Here is a 19,927-nt window from a genome sequence, read left to right on the forward strand (position 1 = left end):
AAACCCGGGTCTCTCACCTTCCAGGCAGATTCTTTACCAGCTGAGCCACAAGGGAAGCCCAGGAATACTGTAGTGGGTAGCCTATCTTTCCCAACCCAGAAATCGAACTGGAGTCTCCTGCAGTCCAAGTGGATTCTTTACCAACTGAGCTATCAGGGAAGCCCATAATAGATATATATCCAGAAGGAAAGATTATTGGGGTTTTGTAGGGGGGAATACAATTTTATATTCTATTCTCTAGGCTTTTCCAATAAAGAAGGCTATCACTAAAATATCTGATAAGTAACCATCATAGCACCACTTTACTCAGTTTAAGATACTTTTGGTGACCATTTTATTTCATACAGTACTTGTTATTTAAAGTAACTACTTACTCTTCTTAAGTCATTTCTGATGTTCTAGTCATTGAGCTATAATACAGGCAGTTATCCACCCATTCTGCTTCATTTTATGTATTTTTCCTGTACTGAACAATTCATGAACATCCATTAAAACCATAGTACTGTAAAGTCTTTTTTTTTCAGGAAGTATGATTGGGCACCTCAGGGAGTTAAAGCATAATGTTAATGAATATGAGATTGTGAATTTAATTTCCATGCTTGCCAGTTAATCTTTTGGATTCCATGGTGGGTTTTAAATCACCTAGTCCAAACCCATTATCTTTTCTAGAGAAGCTTTCATTTATGCAATAAATCACTTTATTAAAAACTATCTTCCAGGTAAACACTTTCTTTTAGTTCCTATAAGTAAATGTAAGGTAACACTTTTAAAGAACCAAATTGGTGAATGCTCTGTTGGTAATAGTCACATAAATAGCTTGCTGTTGCCAAAGATTTAAATAACCAGTCAATAATAAATTAAGATATTTGTGAATTTCAATTAAGTCCGATTATTCAACCAATTGCATTGGTAAAGAAAACTGAAATGGTAAGAACTTGACCTTTACTATAATCCAGATACAATGTTTCTTTCTTTTGTAGTGCTTTATTTAGAGGACAGTTTCCAAATTCATCCCTCGGCTGTCTTTCTGCACCATTTTAAAACTTAGAACCTTATGCACTGGGGACTAACGGAGAACTCCCGGGGCATTGACAACACATCCTTAAGCAATAAAATAAATTGGCAGCGAATGTTTTTGCGTGCATTGTCAGAGTATATGATTCCTATGGCTCTTCTAACCCTTAGGTTCTAAGATTTTAGAATTCTTATGCAGGTACTGTTTGGTTTCCATTTGGACTATTCAAGGCTAGGTATGATTGTGCTGGGTGCATGTACGGTTAGAAACCTGCCTTAGGTTCTTCTCTTGCTACCTACTGTTTCAAGTAACGCATCCCAAACTTAGAAGCATAAAACAGCAAGACAACAATCTTTTACTATTGTTAACTCTCATGGTTCAGGGGGTTGACTAGGCTAACTACGGTGGTTCATACTTAGGGTCTCATGTTCATGCCATCAGTTGTGGCTGGGGCTAGAGTCAACTTTGAAGACTTCCTCACTTGGGTATCAGAGTGTTGACTGGGACTTCAGCAGGAAGACCTATATGAAGTTTTTCCATACAGATTCTGCACATTGTGGTAGCTAGGTTCCAAGGTTCAGTGTCCCAAAACCCACAGGCCAGGTGGAAGCTGTATCTTTTTATGACTTAGCCTTGGAAATCATGCAGCATAACTTTCACTACATCCTATCTGTTAGAGTCAATAAGATAAGTGAGGGGAATTAGACTCCACCTTTTGATAGAAGGCAAAGATTTGGCAGACATATTTTAAACTAGCATATACTCTTCATTTGGACTTTGTTTCTCCAGGTTGTAGGCCTTGTCATTTCTCTAAAGTGACTTTGGCTATGAAAAGAGACCATGCCCCTTCTCTAAAGTATACTAGCGAGTATCATGTGGATTGTTTTGAAATTTGTTCAACCTGTGGAAGTGTGAGGTACTTCTTCACCGAAAGTGAAATGCTGGACTGCAGATTTGAGTCAGCAGTGTGTGCATGCTAAGTTGCTTCAGTCTTGTCCGACTCTTTGTGACTCTTTGGGCTATAGCCCTCCAGGCTTCTCTGTCCATGGGTTTCTTTAGGCAAAAAATGCTGGAATGGGTTGCCATGCTCTCCTCCCAGGGATATTCCAGACCCAGGGATAAAACCCACATCTCTTACATCTCCTCCATTGGCAGGTGAGTTCTTCATCACTAGGGTCACCTGGGAAGCAATGCCAGATTATTCACTTAGTTGTTCTTGAGAACCAGGGTAAAATGGTCTGCATATATTGTAGTAGGGAACAGAGTTTTCACCAAAGAGAAAATAAGGATGCATTTGAAAGTTACTTACATTCAATCTCTCAGAACTTAAGTTTCCTCACTTTAAAAGTAGAGGGGATTAACAAAAGAAATGCAAGACTTGTACATCAAAAACAATAAAATCTTGTTGAAAAAAATTAAAGAACACATACAAGAATGGAAAGATATCCTGTGTTCAGTGTGTGCTCAGTCACATCTGACTCTCTGCCACCCCATGGACTATATAGCACCAGGCTCCTCTGTCCATGGAATTTCCCAGGCAAGAATATTGAAATGGGTTGCCATTTCCTACTCCAGGGGTGTTCAGTGTAATCCATCTCAAAAATCTTTTTCTTTTTTTTTAGAATTTGGCAAACTAATCCTAAAATTTTCATGGAGATGCAGGGGACTCAGAATAGCTAAAACAACGCTTGATAAAGAACAAAGTTGGAGGATCCACACTTTGCACCTTCAAAATTTACTACAGTAATGAGCTTCCTATAGTTACAGTAATCTGCTACAATAATTAAATAGTGTGGTACAAGTATAACAAGAGATACAGATATTAGTGCAGTAGAATTGATGATCTAGAAAGAAATCCATACATGTATGGTCAGTTGATTTTGACAAAGTTGCAAGGATAATTGATAGAGAAGAATATAGTCTTTTTAGCAAATGGTGCTGGGACAACTGGATACAAAAGAATGAATTTGGGTCCCTACTTTGTGCAGTATATAATACAAAAATTAACTGGAAAAGGATCAATGACCTATAGTAAGAACTAAAACTATAAAACTCTTAGAAGAAAACATAGTTGTAAATGACTATGACCTTATCTGGGATGAATGTCCAGTAGTTCAGTTGGTGGGTAGTTACATGTTTAGATTTTAAAGAAACTGCAAGACTATTTTTGAGAGTCCCATATTGCTTTACATTCCTACTAGCAATGTATGATGTCATTCTCTGAATCTTTGCCAGCATTTGGTGTTATCACTATTTTTTACTTTATTTACTCTGTTTGTAGTGGTAGCTTCAATTTGGTTCAGTCGCTCAGTCGTGTCTGACTCTTTGTGACCCCATGAATCACAGCACGCCAGGCCTCCCTGTCCATCACCAACTCCCGGAGTTCACTCAGACTCACGTCCATCGAGTCAGTGATGCCATCCAGCCATCTCACCCTCTGTCGTCCCCTTCTCCTCCTGCCCCCAATCCCTCCCAGCATCAGGGTCTTTTTCAGTGAGTCAAGTCTTCGCATGAGATGGCCAAAGTACTGGAGTTTCAGAGTAATGCTAGCTTCAATTAAATGAACTCTGAAGTGATTTTTCCCCCCTCTATTTTCTGGAAGAGATTGTGTAGAATTGGTGTTAATTTTTCTTTAAATGTTTGCTAGATTTCTTCAATGAAATCATATAGGTATGGAGAGGGTTTTTCTTGACCATTTGAAAATTATGGATTCAACTTCTTAACAGTAATGAGGCTATTCAAATTATTTCATATTGAGTGAGTAGTGATAGTTTGTGCTTTTCCAGGAATTGATTCATTCCTTTTAATCTATGTATGTTGAATTGTTCAGAGTATTTGCTCATTATCCTTTTGATACCTACAATGTCTGTAGTGTTATCTCCTGTTTTTTGCCTAATATTGGTCATTTGTGTCTTATATCTTTGTCAGGCTTTTGTCAATATTCTTTAGCCCTTTAAAGATCAGTTGTTTGTTTCACTGATTTTTTTCTGGTTTTTTTTTTTTTTTTGGTGGGTGTGGGTGTATTGATTGTCATTGTTTTCTGTTATCTGTGTTATTTCCTTCTGTTTGCTTCAGGTTTATTTTGCTCTTTTTCTAGCTTCAATTACATTGGGATTAGATAATTGATTTGAGGCTTTTCTCTTTGCTAATATATACATTTAGTTCTGTAAATTTCCTTTAGTACTACTTTAGTTATACTACACAAATTTTGATGTTATATTTTCATTTTCATTCTAGTCATTGTATTTTTTATGTCACTTGAGATTCTTCTTTCATTCATGTGGATTATGTAGACAGGTATATATTGTTTTCTTTACAAGTGTTGGCAGATGTACCTGTTGTTGTTCTACTATTGATTCTAGTTTGATGCCATTGTGATTAAAGAGTACAATAGGATTTCAGTGCTTTTATAGTCTTGAGATTTTGTTTATGGCCAAGATAGGATCTCTTGATGTTGATGTGAGTACTTGAAAAAAAAAAATGTATACTCCTGTTATATAGACTTGTATTCATTGATTTGTCCTGCTAAAAAAAAGTACCATAGACTGGGTAGCTTAAACAACAGGAATTTATATATTCTGGAGTCTAAAGTGTCCAAGATCAAGTTGCCAGACATCTCTGTTCTCTGGTGAGGACTTTTTTCTGATTTACAGATCGTCACCTTCTTGCCATGTCCTTTCATGACAGAGAGGGAGACAAAGCAAGCTCTGTGGTCTCTCTTCTTAAAGAAATACTAATCCTGGGACTTCCCTGGGGGTCCAGGGATTAAGACTCCATGCTTTCACTGCAGAGGGCATGGTTCCATCCTTAGTCAGGGAACTAAGATCCCACATGCTATGTGACTCAGGCATACTAATTCCATCATTCATAGGGGCTCCACATTCATGACCTAGTTCATTACCTAATCTAAGTCTAATTACCTTCCAAAGCCCCATCTCCAAATACTATCTCTTTGGGTTGGGACTTGAAAATATGCTTTCATTTGAGATCGATAGTTACATGATACTTCTTTCTTAAATCCTTTTACTTTCAACCTGTCTATATTATTATATTCAAAAAGAGTTTCTTGTATACAGTTGGGTCATGTTTTTAGATCAACTCTGCCAATCTTTAATTGCCATGTTTAGACTTTTACGTTGAATGTAATTATTGATATGTTTTGGTTTACATTTGCCATTTTATTTTTGTATTTATTCTCTCTTTTTTTTTTTTTTTTCATTTCTCTGTTTTCTTTTTCCTACCTTCCTGTTCTAAAACATTTTTTAGAATTCCGTTTTGATTATCTATACTGGTTTTGAATGATCTTTTTTATGGCTTTTCAGTGGTTGCTCTAGGTATTATTATATACACATATGTACTCAGTGTATTAATGTCATCATTTTATCAGGTAGAGGGATTATAGAAACTTTACCTTCATATGTGTTTTGTTAGCCTCCCCCATTTATAATCTAATTTTATTAAATATTTCCTCCATATACATTTAGAACCACAGTGTTATAACTTTTGCTGTAACTATCAAACATAATTTATAAAACTCATGTTGATGTATGGCAAAACCAATATAATATTGTAAAGTAATTAGCCTCTAATTAAAATAAATTTAAATTAAAAAAATAAAGTAAAAAATAAATAAATAAATAAATAAAACTCAACAGGAGAAAAGCCTATTGTATTTGCCATTTGTTTACCATTTTCTAACTATCTAGCATTTCCTTTCTGTTTTGAGAACATACTTCCATATTTTTAGGGTAAATCTGCTTATGACAGACCTCTTACTTTTCCTTCATCTGGGAATGCCTTGCTTAAATAAATAAATATACAGAATATATTTACTGGTATAAGATTCTGGGTTGACAGTTCTTTTAATGCTTAAAATCTCTTATGTCACATTCTTTTAGCTTTGTGGTTTTTTGGGTTTTGTTTTTTTATAAGCAGTTCACTGTTATTTAATTGCTTTTCCCCTGTAGACATGTTTTCTTTGGATACTGTAAAGATTTTTCTTTTTCTTTAGTTTTCAGAAGTTATGATGTGTCCTGAAAGGGTATTTTTATTTTATTTTGTTTGAGTTTCACTTAGCTTTTTGTCACTTGCTAACTGGGAAATTTTCTGCCATTGTTTCAGATGCTTTTTTTTTTTTAAAGCTCTGTCCTTTTTTTCCCCTCTTGTTCAGGAAGTCCAGTGACATGAATGATAAACCTTTGTTAAACTTCCACAGGTCTCTGAGATTCTCTTTATTTGTTTTGTTAAGTCTATTTTCTCTCTTTTGTTCAGACTAGATAATTTCTATTGTTTTATCTTTCAGGTTAGCTATTCTTTCTTCTGTCTCCTTCATCCTGTTCTCTGAGCTTTTTGTTTTGATTATTGTATTTTTCAGTTCTAAAGACTTTGTTGAGATTTCCTATTTCATAGCTGAGCCTTTTTCTTTTCATTTGTTTCACTCATACTCATAATTGTTCACTGAAGCCTTTTCATCACAGCTGCTTTAAAGTCTTTGTTAATTTTCACATCTCTCTTGTCTCAGTATAAGTATGTATTGATACAGATAGATAGATTTTATTCATTTTGAATAGTTCTGGTTCTAGATATGATGAGTGATTTTTTTTAATTAGTCCCATCACTTCATGGCAAATAGATGGGGAAATAGTGGAAACAGTGGCTGACTTTATTTTCTGGGGCTCCAAAATCACTGCAGACGGTGAGTGCAGCCATGAAATTAAAAGACGCTTATTGCTTGGAAGGAAAGTTATGACCAACCTAGAAAGCATATTAAAAAGCAGAGACATTACTTTGTCAACAAAGGATTATCTAGTCAAGGCTATGGTTTTTCCAGTGGTCATGTATGGATGTGAGAGTTGGACCATGAAGAGAGCTGAGCACTGAAGAATTGATGCTTTTGAAGTGTGATGTTGGAGAAGACTTAAAGAGTCCCTTGGACTGCAAGGAGATTCAACCAGTCCATCCTAAAAGAGATCAGTCCTGGATGTTCACTGGAAGGACTGATGTTGCAGCTGAAACTTTGGCCACCTCATGCGAAGAACTGACTTATTGGAAAAGACCCTGATGCTGGGAAAGACTGAGGGCAGGAGGAGAAGGGGACAACAGAGGATGAGATGGTTAGATGGCATCACTGACTCAATGGGCATGAGTCTGGGTAAACTCCGGGAGTTGGTGAAGGACAGGGAGGCCTGGTGTGCTGTGGTTCATGGGGTCACAAAGAATCGGACACGACTGAGTGACTGAACTGAACTGATGAACGTTTAAGATATTATAAGACTGTGGGTTTTATTTTTATTTTAGTTGTATTTTTTTGACACTACTCTGGCAGGGGAAGAGGGTAAACACATCACCACATTACTGCCAGTTTTTTGTGTGTTGTTGACACCCAAGATAGAGATTCTACATTACTACTGGATCTGGGTTATCAGGTCTGGCTCCCCAGTAGGCTTCAATTAATACCTCCCTGTCTGGGAGGTAGAAGTATTATTACCTCAGTACTAATTTCCAGATGACCTCCACTTACATGACAAGGAAAAAGGTGTGGCCTCTTTATAGTTGGGCATTCATGTGAGTTTTAATTGTCCACTGGATTTCCTCTGGTGCCATCCCCAGAGGAAGGGGCAATTCACCTGTTTACTGGTGGGTAGAAATGAAAGTCTAGGCTCTCCATGTGATATCCACTGACACTGAGATGTGAGAATGGAGACTTTTTACCATCCTTTGGGAATGCAAGTCTTGATTTCGTCCTTGGGTTTTTCTGACACCACCACAATTGAGATGGTTGGATGTTGGGTGCAGTTCCTCATTATAGTCTCAGGAACATAGAAATCTAAATTCCCCACTCAGTGTATACCGGAGTGGGTGGGGATAGAGTCACAGTTTTTTTGACTGGTTATGGTCTAAAAGTTTTCCATTTTGCTAGGCTGCTCTTTTCCTGGTCCATTGGCTTTTGCTGGGTGTTTTTCTGTATGTATCTACCTGTATTTCCTAGTTGTTGGTTTATTCAGCTCTAAGTCTGGTATATATATGAGGCAAAAAAAAAAAATGCAAAAGGGAAACTCAGAAGACTCCTTATACTGCTGTTCCTGGAATCCTGAGGTTCCTAGGCAGGCTGCCTTCTCACTATCTTTCTGAGCCTTTTTATATTTGTTTATGTTATGTCTGGTAGTAGTAGTAGCAGTTGTTCAGTCGTATGTGACTGTTTGCAACCCCATGGATTGTAGCCCACCAGATTCCTTTGTCCATGGGATTCTCCAGGCAAGAATACTGGAGTGGGTTGCCATTCCCTTCTCCAGAGAATCTTCCTGACCCAGGGATCGAACCTGAGTCTCCTGCATTGCAGGCAGATTCTTTATTGTCTGAGCTACAGGCAAGTCTCTTATTTTATGTCTGGGGTTCATAATTGTACTTAGAGGAATAGGGAAAATTATGTCTACTCCACCTTCCCTTTCATATATTTTATTTATTTTTTTCAGTTCTTTGTTCCTTTTTATTGTCAAATAGTATCCCATTATACAGATAAACCACACTTTGGTTTATTTTCTGTTGATGAGCATTTGGTTTGTTGACAGTTTGGGCTATTAAAATAAAGCTGTTGTGAACATTTCAATACAGCTCTTTTTGTTAATATATATTTTTATTTTTCTTGGAAAAATACATAAGAGTAGAATTCCTGAGTTGTATAATAAGTGTTTTAACATTTTAAGAAACTGCCAAACTGTTTTTTGAAAGGAATTTACCATTTTTCATTCCTACCATTTCATTCCTACCATTCATACCTGCCATCAAATGGCAGAAACTGCAGTTGCTCCACATCTTTATCTATACTTGGTATTGTTAGTATTTTTTAAATTATTCTTATGAGTATGTGGTAATTTTAATTTGTATTTTTCTGTTGACTAATTTTATTAAACATCTTTTCATGTACCATTTACTTTCATATATCTGCATTTTGAAGTGTCTGTTAAAATCTTTTTCTCATTTTTAAATTGGGTTGTTTGTATTCTTCCTGAGTTGTAACAGTTCTTTATATATTTTAGATTCTTTTGTGAGATATGGGTTTTTTATTTTTTTACAAATTTTTTTTACAGAATTCAACTTGGCTTTTAATTTCACTAATGGCATGTTTATTATGGCATGTAATAAATGGCATGCCATTTATTAATGGCATGTTTTGAAGATCAGATATTAATTCTGATGAAGTCTAATTTATCAAAATTTTTATGATTAGTTATTGTGTCTTAGAAATTTTTTCCACTTCAGGATTGTGAAGAGTTTTTTCTTAGGTTTTGTTCTAAAAGATTTATAGTTTTAGCTTTTACATTTAAGTCTATGATCTATTTCAGATTACTTTTGTGTAGTATGAAGCAATGATTGAGATTTTTTTCCCCATATAGATACTTTACTATTCCAGCACCATTAAAGGCTATTCTTTCCGCATTGACTTACCTAGCTGTTTGATCATGTATATGGGTCTGTTTCTAGACTGTCTTATTGATTTACATGTCTGCCCTGATCTGTACTATATTGCACTGGTAATTGTTGCTTTATGCTAAGTCATGAAATCAAGTTGTCCTTCAACATGTTTTTTTAAGGAATAACTTGCTTTTTTTAAGTCCAAGAAAAACTATCTGCCCTACACAGTTTCTTTGTATCTTTTCAGAAATGTCTTCTTTTACCAGCATTATCGTAGAGCTCTTTTACCTCTGAAGTGGTCCTTCAGATTTGCTCTCCTTTAAAGAAAACCTTTCTACTGTTCCAGGACATTTTCACATTTATTTTAGAATTAGCTAGTCAGTTTTTAACAAAAAATGCCTGTTGATACTTGATTGTGATTGCATTGAATCAATAGATCATTTTGAAGATAACTGATACTTTAATGATCTTCAATTTTCCAATTCATGAATGTGGGATGTCTCTTTGTTTAGGTCTTTTTAATTTTTTCAGAAATGTTTTTCAGTGTTCAGGACTTGCACATATTTTCTTAAATTTATGCTAAAATATTTTGAGTTATTTCATGTTATAGTGATACTTATTTTTAACATTAAAATTCCAAGTGTCTATGGCTAGTATGTAGAAATAAAATTAATTTTGATAGTGAATTTGTCTCTTGGGACTTTGTTGTTGCTTAGTCTCCAAGTCATGTCCGACTCTTCATGACCCCAGGGACTGCAGCATGCCAGACTTCCTGTCCCTCATCATCTCCTGGAGTTTACCTAAGTTCATGTCCATTGAATTGGTGATGCCATCCAACCATCTCATCCTCTGTTGCTGTTTTCTCTTTCTGCCTTCAACCTTTCCCAGCATCAGGGTCTTTCCAATGAACTGACCATTTGCATCAGATGACCAAAGTACTGGAGCTTCAGTATCAGTCCTTCTAATGAGTATTCATTGTTGATTTCATTTAAGACTAAGTGGTGTGATCTCCTTGCTGTCCAGGGGACTTTCAAGAGTCTTCTCCAGCACCACACTTCAATTCTTTGGCACTCAGACTTCTTTCTGGTCCAGCTCTCATATCTGTACCTGACTACCGGAAAGACCATAGCCTTGACTATATGGACATTTTTGCTTCTAACACAGTCTAGTTTTGTCATAGCTTTCTTGCCAAAAAGTAATTATCTTCTAATTTCATGGCTGCAGTCACCATACACAGTGATTTTAGAGCCCAAGAAGAGGAAATCTGTCACTTCTTCTACCTTTCTCCCTTCTATTTGCCATGAAGTGATGAGACTGGAGGCCATGAACTTAGTTTTTTTAATACTGAGTTTTAAGCTGGCTTTTTCACTGTCCTCCTTCACCCTCATCAAGAGTTTCTTTAGTTCCTCTTTGCTTTCTGCCATTAGAGTGGTATCATCGACATAGTATATTTTTGTTGATTCTTAAGGACTGTGGAAAGTTCTTCAAGAGAGGGAATACCAGACCACCTGACCTGCCTCCTGAGAAATCTGTATGCACATCAAGAAGCAACAGTTAGAACTGGACATGGAACAACAGACTGGTTCCAAATCAGGAAAGGAGTACGTCAAGGCTATGTATTGTCACCTGGCTTATTTAACTTATATGCAAAGTATATCATGAGAAACGCTGGGCTGAAAGAAGCACAAGCTGGAATCAAGATTGCTGGGAGAAATATCACTAACCTCAGATATGCAGATGACACCACCCTTATGGCAGAAAGTGAAGAAAAACTAAAAGAGCCTCTTGATGAAAGTGAAAAAGTTGGCTTAAAACTCAACATTCAAAAAACTAAGATCATGGCATCTAGTCCCATCACTTCATGGCAGATAGATGGGGAAACAATGAAACAGTGAAAGACTTTATTTTGGGGGCTCCCAAATCACTGTAGATTTTGACTGCAGCCATGAAATTAAAAGATGCTTGCTCCTTGGAAGAAAAGTTATGACCAAACTAGACAGCATATTACAAAGCAGAGTCTTTACATTGCCAACAAAAGTTTGTCTAGTCAAAGCTATGGTTTTTCTAGTAGTCATGTATGGATGTGAGAGTTGGACTATAAAGAAAGCTGCTGCTGCTGCTGCTGCTAAGTCGTGTCAGTCGTGTCCAACTCTGTGACCCCATAGATGGCAGCCCATCAGGCTCCGCCGTCCCTGGGATTCTCCAGGCAAGAATGCTGGGGTGGGTTGCCATTTCCTTCTCCAATGCATGAAAGTGAAAAGTGAAAGTGAAGTTGCTCAGTCATGTCTGATTCTTCATGACTCCATGGACTGTAGCCTACCAGGCTCCTCCGTCCATGGGATTTTCCAGGCAAGAGTACTGGAGTGGGTTGCCATTGAGCACCAGAGAATTGATGCTTTTGAACTGTGGTGTTGGAGAAGACTCTTGAGAGTCCCTTGGACTGCCAGGAGATCCAACCAGTCCATCCTAAAGGAAATCAGTCCTGAATATTCATTGGAAGGACTGATGTTGAAGTTGAAACTCCAATACTTTGGCCATCTGATGCAGAGAACTGACTCATTTGGGAAGACCCTGATGCTGGGAAAGTTTGAAGGTGGGAGGAGAAGGGGACGACAGAGGATGAAATGGTTGGATGGCATCACAGACTCAGTGGACATGAGTTTGAGTAAGCTCCATGAGTTGGTGATGGACAGGGAAGCCTGGTGTGCTACAGTCCATGGGGTTGCCAAGAGTCAGACACAACTCAGTGACTGAACTGAACTGAAGGATTTTCTATATCTGTGATTATATCACCCGTGGATAAAATCCTGTAGTCTGAGTCACTTACCTTTGTACTTTTAACTTATGTAATAAAAAAAAAAATCTTTTCTTTCTCTTAGCTCATCTTTGAGTTTCTGGATTTCACTTTATTGCTATAAACTGCATTGTTTTATCAATTCCAAGATGTTTTAATACTTAAAATAGGCCCCTGAGAGTTAATGTGTCAAAATTTTCTTAGGTGTGTCAATTAGGTAGGACATTGAAATACAATTTTTTTATTTTCCTCACTGTACCTTCCACCTGATCACTATCTCCATACATTAATTATCCTTTATAAAAATTGAAGTATAGTTTGTGTACAATATTATGTAAGTGTTAGGTATGCAACACAGTGATTCACAATTTTTAAAGGCTCTGTTTCATTTAAAGTTATAAAACATTGGCTATATTCCTTCCCATTCATGTATTTTAAAACGTTTCCCAAATAGTTACTATTCTGTAGTAAAATTAATGCTTACTTGAGAACATTTCATGTAAACAGCCCATAGAAAATGTAGATCGTGATAACACGAATAGCTCAGGATAGTGGTTCTCAGATTTAAAGTGCATTCAAGCACCTGGAGGGCTTGTTACATCCCATTCCCAGAAAGCAGTGAGAATTGGCAAGCTTCCAGGTAATGCTACTGCTCTGGGAACCACACTTTAATAATCACTGCTTTAGAGAAATGATGACAGATCATTAATTTTAAATGATTAATGGAATATGCAGTTGCTTTGAGAAGAAGACAAAAAATTGCAATAAGTAAACTAGATATTAGATCTAAAATATTTAAAGGTTGATATTTATAAGATGACAGTTTCATATTTTTAATGAAATTTGGGTCTTCCCATTTTTCAGCACTATTAGATATCTAAGAGGCCAAAGAAGTATACATTTTATTACAAACAGAAGAATATAGCAAAAAATCAGAGGTATGATGATCCTTTGATCTGTGAGCATAAAATAATGCCATTTCATTGGACCTTAATCAAAGAGCATTCGAATGGGTATATTAAACCATACTCTGTGGCTAGTGTGTGATATGCAAAATCTTTTCTAGGGCTCAGAATTGACATGACAAAAGCTCTATTCATTGATCTGAATGATGATGCCCAGCCTGATATTACCATGCAAATATCATCATACTACACTTTCTTCTAAACATAATCATTTTTTTCCCTTGAGTTACTGAATATAAGTGATACTGGAATTAAGACTACTCCCATCAATAGTATGACCATTTGTGTAGATCATGGTGAACTTAGAAATATTTTTCCTTGGAGATCACTAACTATAAGGAAGAAAAATTAACATAATGAAATGTCAGACTGAAGTGTATTAGACATTATTCTTGGGAAGTTGTTACAAGTGTTAATAAAAATACCTGCTTGTGAATATTCATCATATAACAGTTATTCTTTTATAGACAAATACATCAGAGTTATAAAGTATTCCCTTTTCTCTTCTAGCTCTGTTGGCTTAGCAAAAGCAGCTCTAGAAGCAATTAATGGATTCAACCTCTTTGGCAACCAGGTAAAAAAACAGCAGTAGCAACAACAAACTTCATTTTTTTGATTTGCATGTTTAATTAACTTGGCCATTTATTAACCAATTCATTCGTCATGATCAGAGAATGTCTGAAATTTATGTAGCAGCCCAGGGTTGAACAACCTTTCCTTTGAATATGATTTGCTTCTTAAATTTTAGTTTTCTAACAAAAAAGATTGCTTAATTTAACAATAAAACTCTTGATAAAGAATTTTCATTTTCCAAGTTCAGTAGCTTCTCTCTCTAGTCTTTTGTTCAACTTTCAACATTTTTATATATTCCTTGCATTAGGTACTAAATATTTTACTTGTCAATTCCCTTGTTGGTTTCAATTTAATGTATATAGATGTATATTTCATGCAGAGGGGAAATTTGCTTCACATGTGCAGCCAAGGAATTGGAAATTGGGATACTAGCTTAACCCTCAACTGACTGTATTCATTTGTCTAAATCTCATTTTCTCTGAGATAAAAGGGAAACCCTGAGGATTGCCTTAAATTTTTAACTGATTTCTGTACCTAATCAAGTGATCATGGACTGAGTTGTCAATGGAAAGAATAATATGCAATAATACTGGTTATTTCTCTGGATCAAGAAGTAGACTAATTTTCTTTAGCAATTTTTGTAAAGATACCCATACAGGATAAATGCAAGGTGAAACACACCAAGACACATACTAATCAAACTAACAAAGATTAAACATGAAGAAAGAACATTAAAAGCAGCAAGGGAAAAGCAACAAGTAACATAGAGGGGAAATCCCATACTGTTGACAGCTGATCTGTCAGCAGAAACTCTGCAGGCCAGAAGGGAATGACAGGATACATTTAAAGTACCAAAAGGGAAAAATCTACAACCAAGATTACTCTACCTGGCAAGGATCTCATTCAAAATTGATAGAGAAATCAAAAGCTTTACAGATAAGCAAAAATTAAGAGAATTTAGCACCACCAAACCAGCTTTACAGCAAATGCTAAAGGGATTTCTATAGGTAGGAAACACAAGACAAGGAAAAAACCTACAAAAACAAACCGAAAACAATTAAGAAAATGTCAGTTGCTCAACTGTTTCATTCGTATTCAACTCTTTGCGACCCTATGGACTGTAGCCCTCCAAACCCCTCTCACCATGGGATTCTCCAGGCAAGAATACTGTAATGGGTTGGCATGCCCTTCTCCAGGGGGTCTTCGCAATCCAATGATTAAACCTACATCTCTTACATCTCTAGCATTGGCAGGCAAGTTCTTTACAACTGGTGTCATCTGGTAAGCCCCATATCAACAATTACTTTAAATGCAAATGGTTTAAATGCTTCACCCAAAAGACACAGACTGACTGAATGGATACAAAAACACCCATACATATGCTATCTACAAGAAACCAACTTCAGATCTAGAGACACATACAGACTTAAAGTGAGAGGGTAGAAAAAGATATTCCATACAAATGGAAATCAAAAATAAGCCAGAGTAACAATTCTCATGGGCTTCTCTGGTGGCTCAAATGGTAAAAAATCTGCCTGCAATGCAGGAGACCTGGGTTCAATCCCTGGGTTGGGAAGATCCCCTGGAGGAAAGCATAGCATCCCACTTCAGTATTCTTGCCTGGAAATTTCCCATGGGCAGAGGAGCCTGGCGGGTTACAGTCCATGGGGTTGCAAAGATTCAGACACAACTGAACAACAAAACACAGCACAGCAATTCTCATATCAGACAAAACAGACCTTAAACTAAAGAATCTTAAAAGAGACAAAGAAAGACATTACATAAAGATCAAGGTATCAATCCAAGAAGAACACATAACAATTTAAAATATTTATGCACACAACATAGGCGTAAGCACCTCAGTATGTAAGGCAAACACTAACAGATATAAAAGGGGAAATTTACTGTAACATAATAATAGTAGGGGGCTTTTAACACCCCACTTAACACCAGTGGACAGATCATCAAAACAAAATTAATAAGGAAACACAAGCCTTAAATTACACATTAGATTAGATAAACCTAATTGATATCTTCAGGACATTCCATCCAAATGCAGAAGAATACATTTTCTTCTCAGGTGCACATGGAACATTCTCTAGGATAGACCACATCTTGGGTCACAAGTCAAGCCTCAGTATATTTAAGAAAATTGAAATTGTGTCAAGCATCTTTTCTGACCACAATGCTATGAAACTACATATCAGTTACAGGGAAAAAACTGTAACAAACACAAGCACATGAAGATTAAACAACACAAATACATGGAGATTCAGCAATATGTTTATGAATAACCAACAGGTTACTGAAGAAATAAGGGAAATAAACAATTCTTAGAAACAAATGACAATGAAAACACAATGATGGAAAACCTATGAAATGCAGCAAAAACAGTTCTAAGATGAAAGTATAGCAATGCAAAAAAAACAAGAAAAACATCACATAGACAACATAACTTTACAGCTAAAACAACCGGAAAAAGAAGAACAAAAAGACCCCAAAGTTAGTAGAAGGAAAGAAATCATAAAGATCAGAGCAGAAATAAAAAAGAAATGAAGTAAACAATAATAAAGATTAATAAAACTAAAAGCTGGTTCTTTGAGAAGATAATCAAAATGGACAAATCATTAGTGAGATTGGTTAAGAAAAAAGGGAGAAGAATCAAATCAACAAAATTAGAAATGAAAAAGGAGAGGTTACAGCAGACAACACAGAAATACAAAGGATCATAAGAGACTATTATGAGCAACTATATGCCAACAAAATGGACAACCTTGAAGACAAGAACAGATTCTTAGAAAAGTTCAAACTTCCAAGACTAAACTAGGAAGAAATAAATATTATCATCAAACCAATGACAAGCACTGAAATTGAAACTGTGATTTAAAAATTTCCCCAAAACTAAAGCCCCAGGGCCAACTGACTTCACAGGTGAATTTTATTCAACATTTAGAGAAGAGCTAATGCCTGTCCTTTTCAAACTGCTCCAAAAAATTGCAGAGGAAGGAACACTGCCAAACTCATTCTATGAGGTCACCATCACCCTGATATCAAAACCAGACAACGACATCACAAAAAAAAGAAAATTACAGGCCAGTATCACTGATGAACATAAATGCAAAAATCCTCAACAAAATTCTAGCAGGCAGAAACCAACAATGCATTAAACAGGTAGTACGCTGTAATCAAGTTCTGTTTTTCCCAGGGATGCAAGGATTCTTCATTATATGCAAATCAATCAATGTGATATACTGTATTAACAGATTGCAAGATAAAAACTATATGATAATCTCAATAAATGCAGAAAAAGCTTTTGACAAAATTCAGCACTCATTTATGGCAAAAACTCTTCAAAAAATGGGCATAGAAGGAACCTACCTGAACATAATCAAGGCCATATATGATAAACCAATAGCAAACATTATTCTCAGTGGTGAAAATCTGAAAGTATTTCCTCCGAGATCAGGAACAAGACAAGGGTGCCCATTCTTGCCAATGTTATTCAACATAATTTTAGAAGTCCTAGCCACAGCAGTCAGAGAAGAAAAAGAAATATAAAGAATCCAGATTAGAAAAGAAGTAAAACTCTCAGTTTGCATATGACATGATACTATATACATAGAAAACCCTAAAAATATCAGAAAATTACTAGAGCTAATTAGTGAATTTAGTAAAATTGCAGGATACAAAATCAATACACATAAATCACTTACATCCCTATATACTAACAATGAAAAATCATAAAGAGAAATTAAGAAAAATACCATTCACCATTGCAACAAAAAGAATCAAATGCCTTGGAATAATCTTACCAAAGAAGCAAGATTTGTGTACAGAAAACTATAAAACCCTGATGAAAGAAATCAAGGATGACATAAAAGATGGAGAGATATTGCATTTTCATGGGTACAAGGAATCAATATTGTGAAAATGACTTTATTACCAGAAACAATCTGCAAGTTCAGTACAATCTCTATCAAATTACCAATGGCATTTTTCACAAAACTAGAACAAAAAAATTCACAATTTGTATGGAAACACAAGAGGCCCTAAATAGCCAAAACAAACTTGAGAAAAAAGAATGGCATTGAAGGAACCAACCTTCTTTACTTCAGACTATACTACAAAGCTGCAATCATCAAGACAGTATGATACTGTCAAGAAAAAAAAAGCAAAAATATAGACCAATGGAACAAGATAGAAAGCCCAGAGATAAACCTATGCACCTACAGACACTTTATATTAGACAGAGGAGGCAAGAAAATGCAATGAAGCAAAGATACTCTCTTCAATAAGTGGTGCCAGGAAAACTGGACAGGTGCATGTAAAAGAATGAAATTAGAACACTCCCTAAAACCATACACAAAGATAAACTCATAATGGATTAAAGGGCTAAATGTAAGACCAGAAACTATAAAACTCTTAGAGGAAAACATAGGCAGAACACTCCATGACATAAATCTCAGCAAGATCCTCTATGACCCACCACCTACAGTTATGGAAATAAAAATAAACCATGGGACCTAATTAAACTTAAAAGCTTTTGCATAGTAAAGGAAGCATATAAACAAAGTGAAGAGACAATGCTCAGGAAGGGAGAAAATAATTGCAAATTAAACAACTGACAAAGCATTTCCAAAATATAAAAGCAGCTCTTACAACTCAATACCAGAAAAACAAACCGCCCAATCAAAAGTTGGGCAAATGGCCTAAACAGACATTTCTCCAAAGAAGGAAAGGAGAAGACCAATAAATACATAAAAATATGCTCAATATCACTCATTATTAGAGAAATGCAAGTCAAAACTGCAGTGAGATATTACCTCACACCTCAGAATGGCCGTCATCAAAAAATTTATCAACAATGGATGCTGGAGAGGGTGTGGAGCAAAGTGAACCTTCTTGCACTGTTCATGGAAATGTAAATTGATACAGTAACTGTGGAGAACAATATGGAGAGTCCTTAAAAAACTAGGGATAAAGCTACCATATGACACAACAGTCCTGCTACTGGACATATACCCTGAGAAAACCATACTGAAAATGACACGTGTACCCCAGTGTTCACTGCAACAATATTTACAATAGCCAGAAACAACCTAGATGTCAATTGACAGATGGATGGATAAAAAAGCTGTGGTACATATATACAATGGAGTATTACTCAACCGTAAAAAGGAACACATTTGAGTCCATTCTAATGAGGTGGATGAACCTGGAACCTATTATACAAAGTGAAGTAAATCAGAATCAGAAAAACTAATACCGTATATTAACACATATATATGGAATCTAGAAAGATGGTACTGATGAACCTATTTGTGGGGCAGTAGTGGAGATGCAGATATGGAGAACAGACTTGTGAAGGAGAGGGTGAGACAAATGGAGAGAGGAGCATGGAAGTATATAAACTACCATACGTAAAATAGATCAGTAACCTCAGATGTGCAGATGATTCCGGCCTAATGGCAGAAAGCAGAAAGGAACTAAAGAACCTCTTGATGAAGGTGAAAGGGGACAGTGAAAAATCTGGCTTAAAACTCAACATTCTAAAAAAACAAAAAAACAACAACATTCTCAAAACTAAGATCATGGCGTCTGGTCCCATCACTTCATGGGAAATAGACGGAGAAACAATAGAAACAGTGTCAGACTTTATTTTTTGGGGCTCCAAAATCACTGCAGATGGTGACTGCAGCCCTGAAATTAGAAGATGCTTGCTCCTTGGAAGAAAAGCTATGACCAACCTAGACAGCATATTAAAAAGCAGAGACATCACTTTGCTGACATAGGTCCATATAGTCAGAGCTATAGTTTTTCCAGTAGTCATGTATGGATGTGAGAGTTGGACCATAAAGAAGGCTGAGCACTGAAGAACTGATGCTTTTGAACTGTGATGCTAGAGAAGACTCTTGAGAGTCCCTTGGACCACATGGAGATCAAACCTGTCAATCCCAAAGGAAATTAACCCTGAATATTCATTGGAAGGACTGATGCTAGAGATGAAGCTCTAATATTTGGCCACCTGATGTGAAGAGCTAGCTTATTGAAACAGATTCTGATGCTGGGAAAGATTGAAGGCAGGAGGAGAAGGTGATGACAGGATGAGATGATTGGATGGCATCACTGATTCAATAGATGTGAGTTTGAGCAAACTCCCAGAGATAG

General features: G+C 36.2%; 1 protein-coding gene across 8 annotated transcripts in view; it reads left to right on the plus strand.

Moving 5' to 3' along the window:
* The window catches only part of PHKB (phosphorylase kinase regulatory subunit beta), a 236,567-nt gene that overhangs the window by 88,752 nt on the left and 127,888 nt on the right, over nt 1-19,927 (plus strand). For all 8 annotated transcript variants that reach the window (XM_025269801.3, XM_025269800.3, XM_025269799.3 and 5 more), the window contains one exon: nt 13,697-13,760. In XM_025269801.3, the coding sequence (XP_025125586.3) occupies nt 13,697-13,760 (64 nt within the window). The remainder of the gene's footprint in view (nt 1-13,696; nt 13,761-19,927) is intronic.

The sequence above is a fragment of the Bubalus bubalis genome, chromosome 18 (genome assembly GCF_019923935.1).
Source record: "Bubalus bubalis isolate 160015118507 breed Murrah chromosome 18, NDDB_SH_1, whole genome shotgun sequence".
Classification (NCBI taxonomy): Eukaryota; Metazoa; Chordata; class Mammalia; order Artiodactyla; family Bovidae; genus Bubalus; species Bubalus bubalis.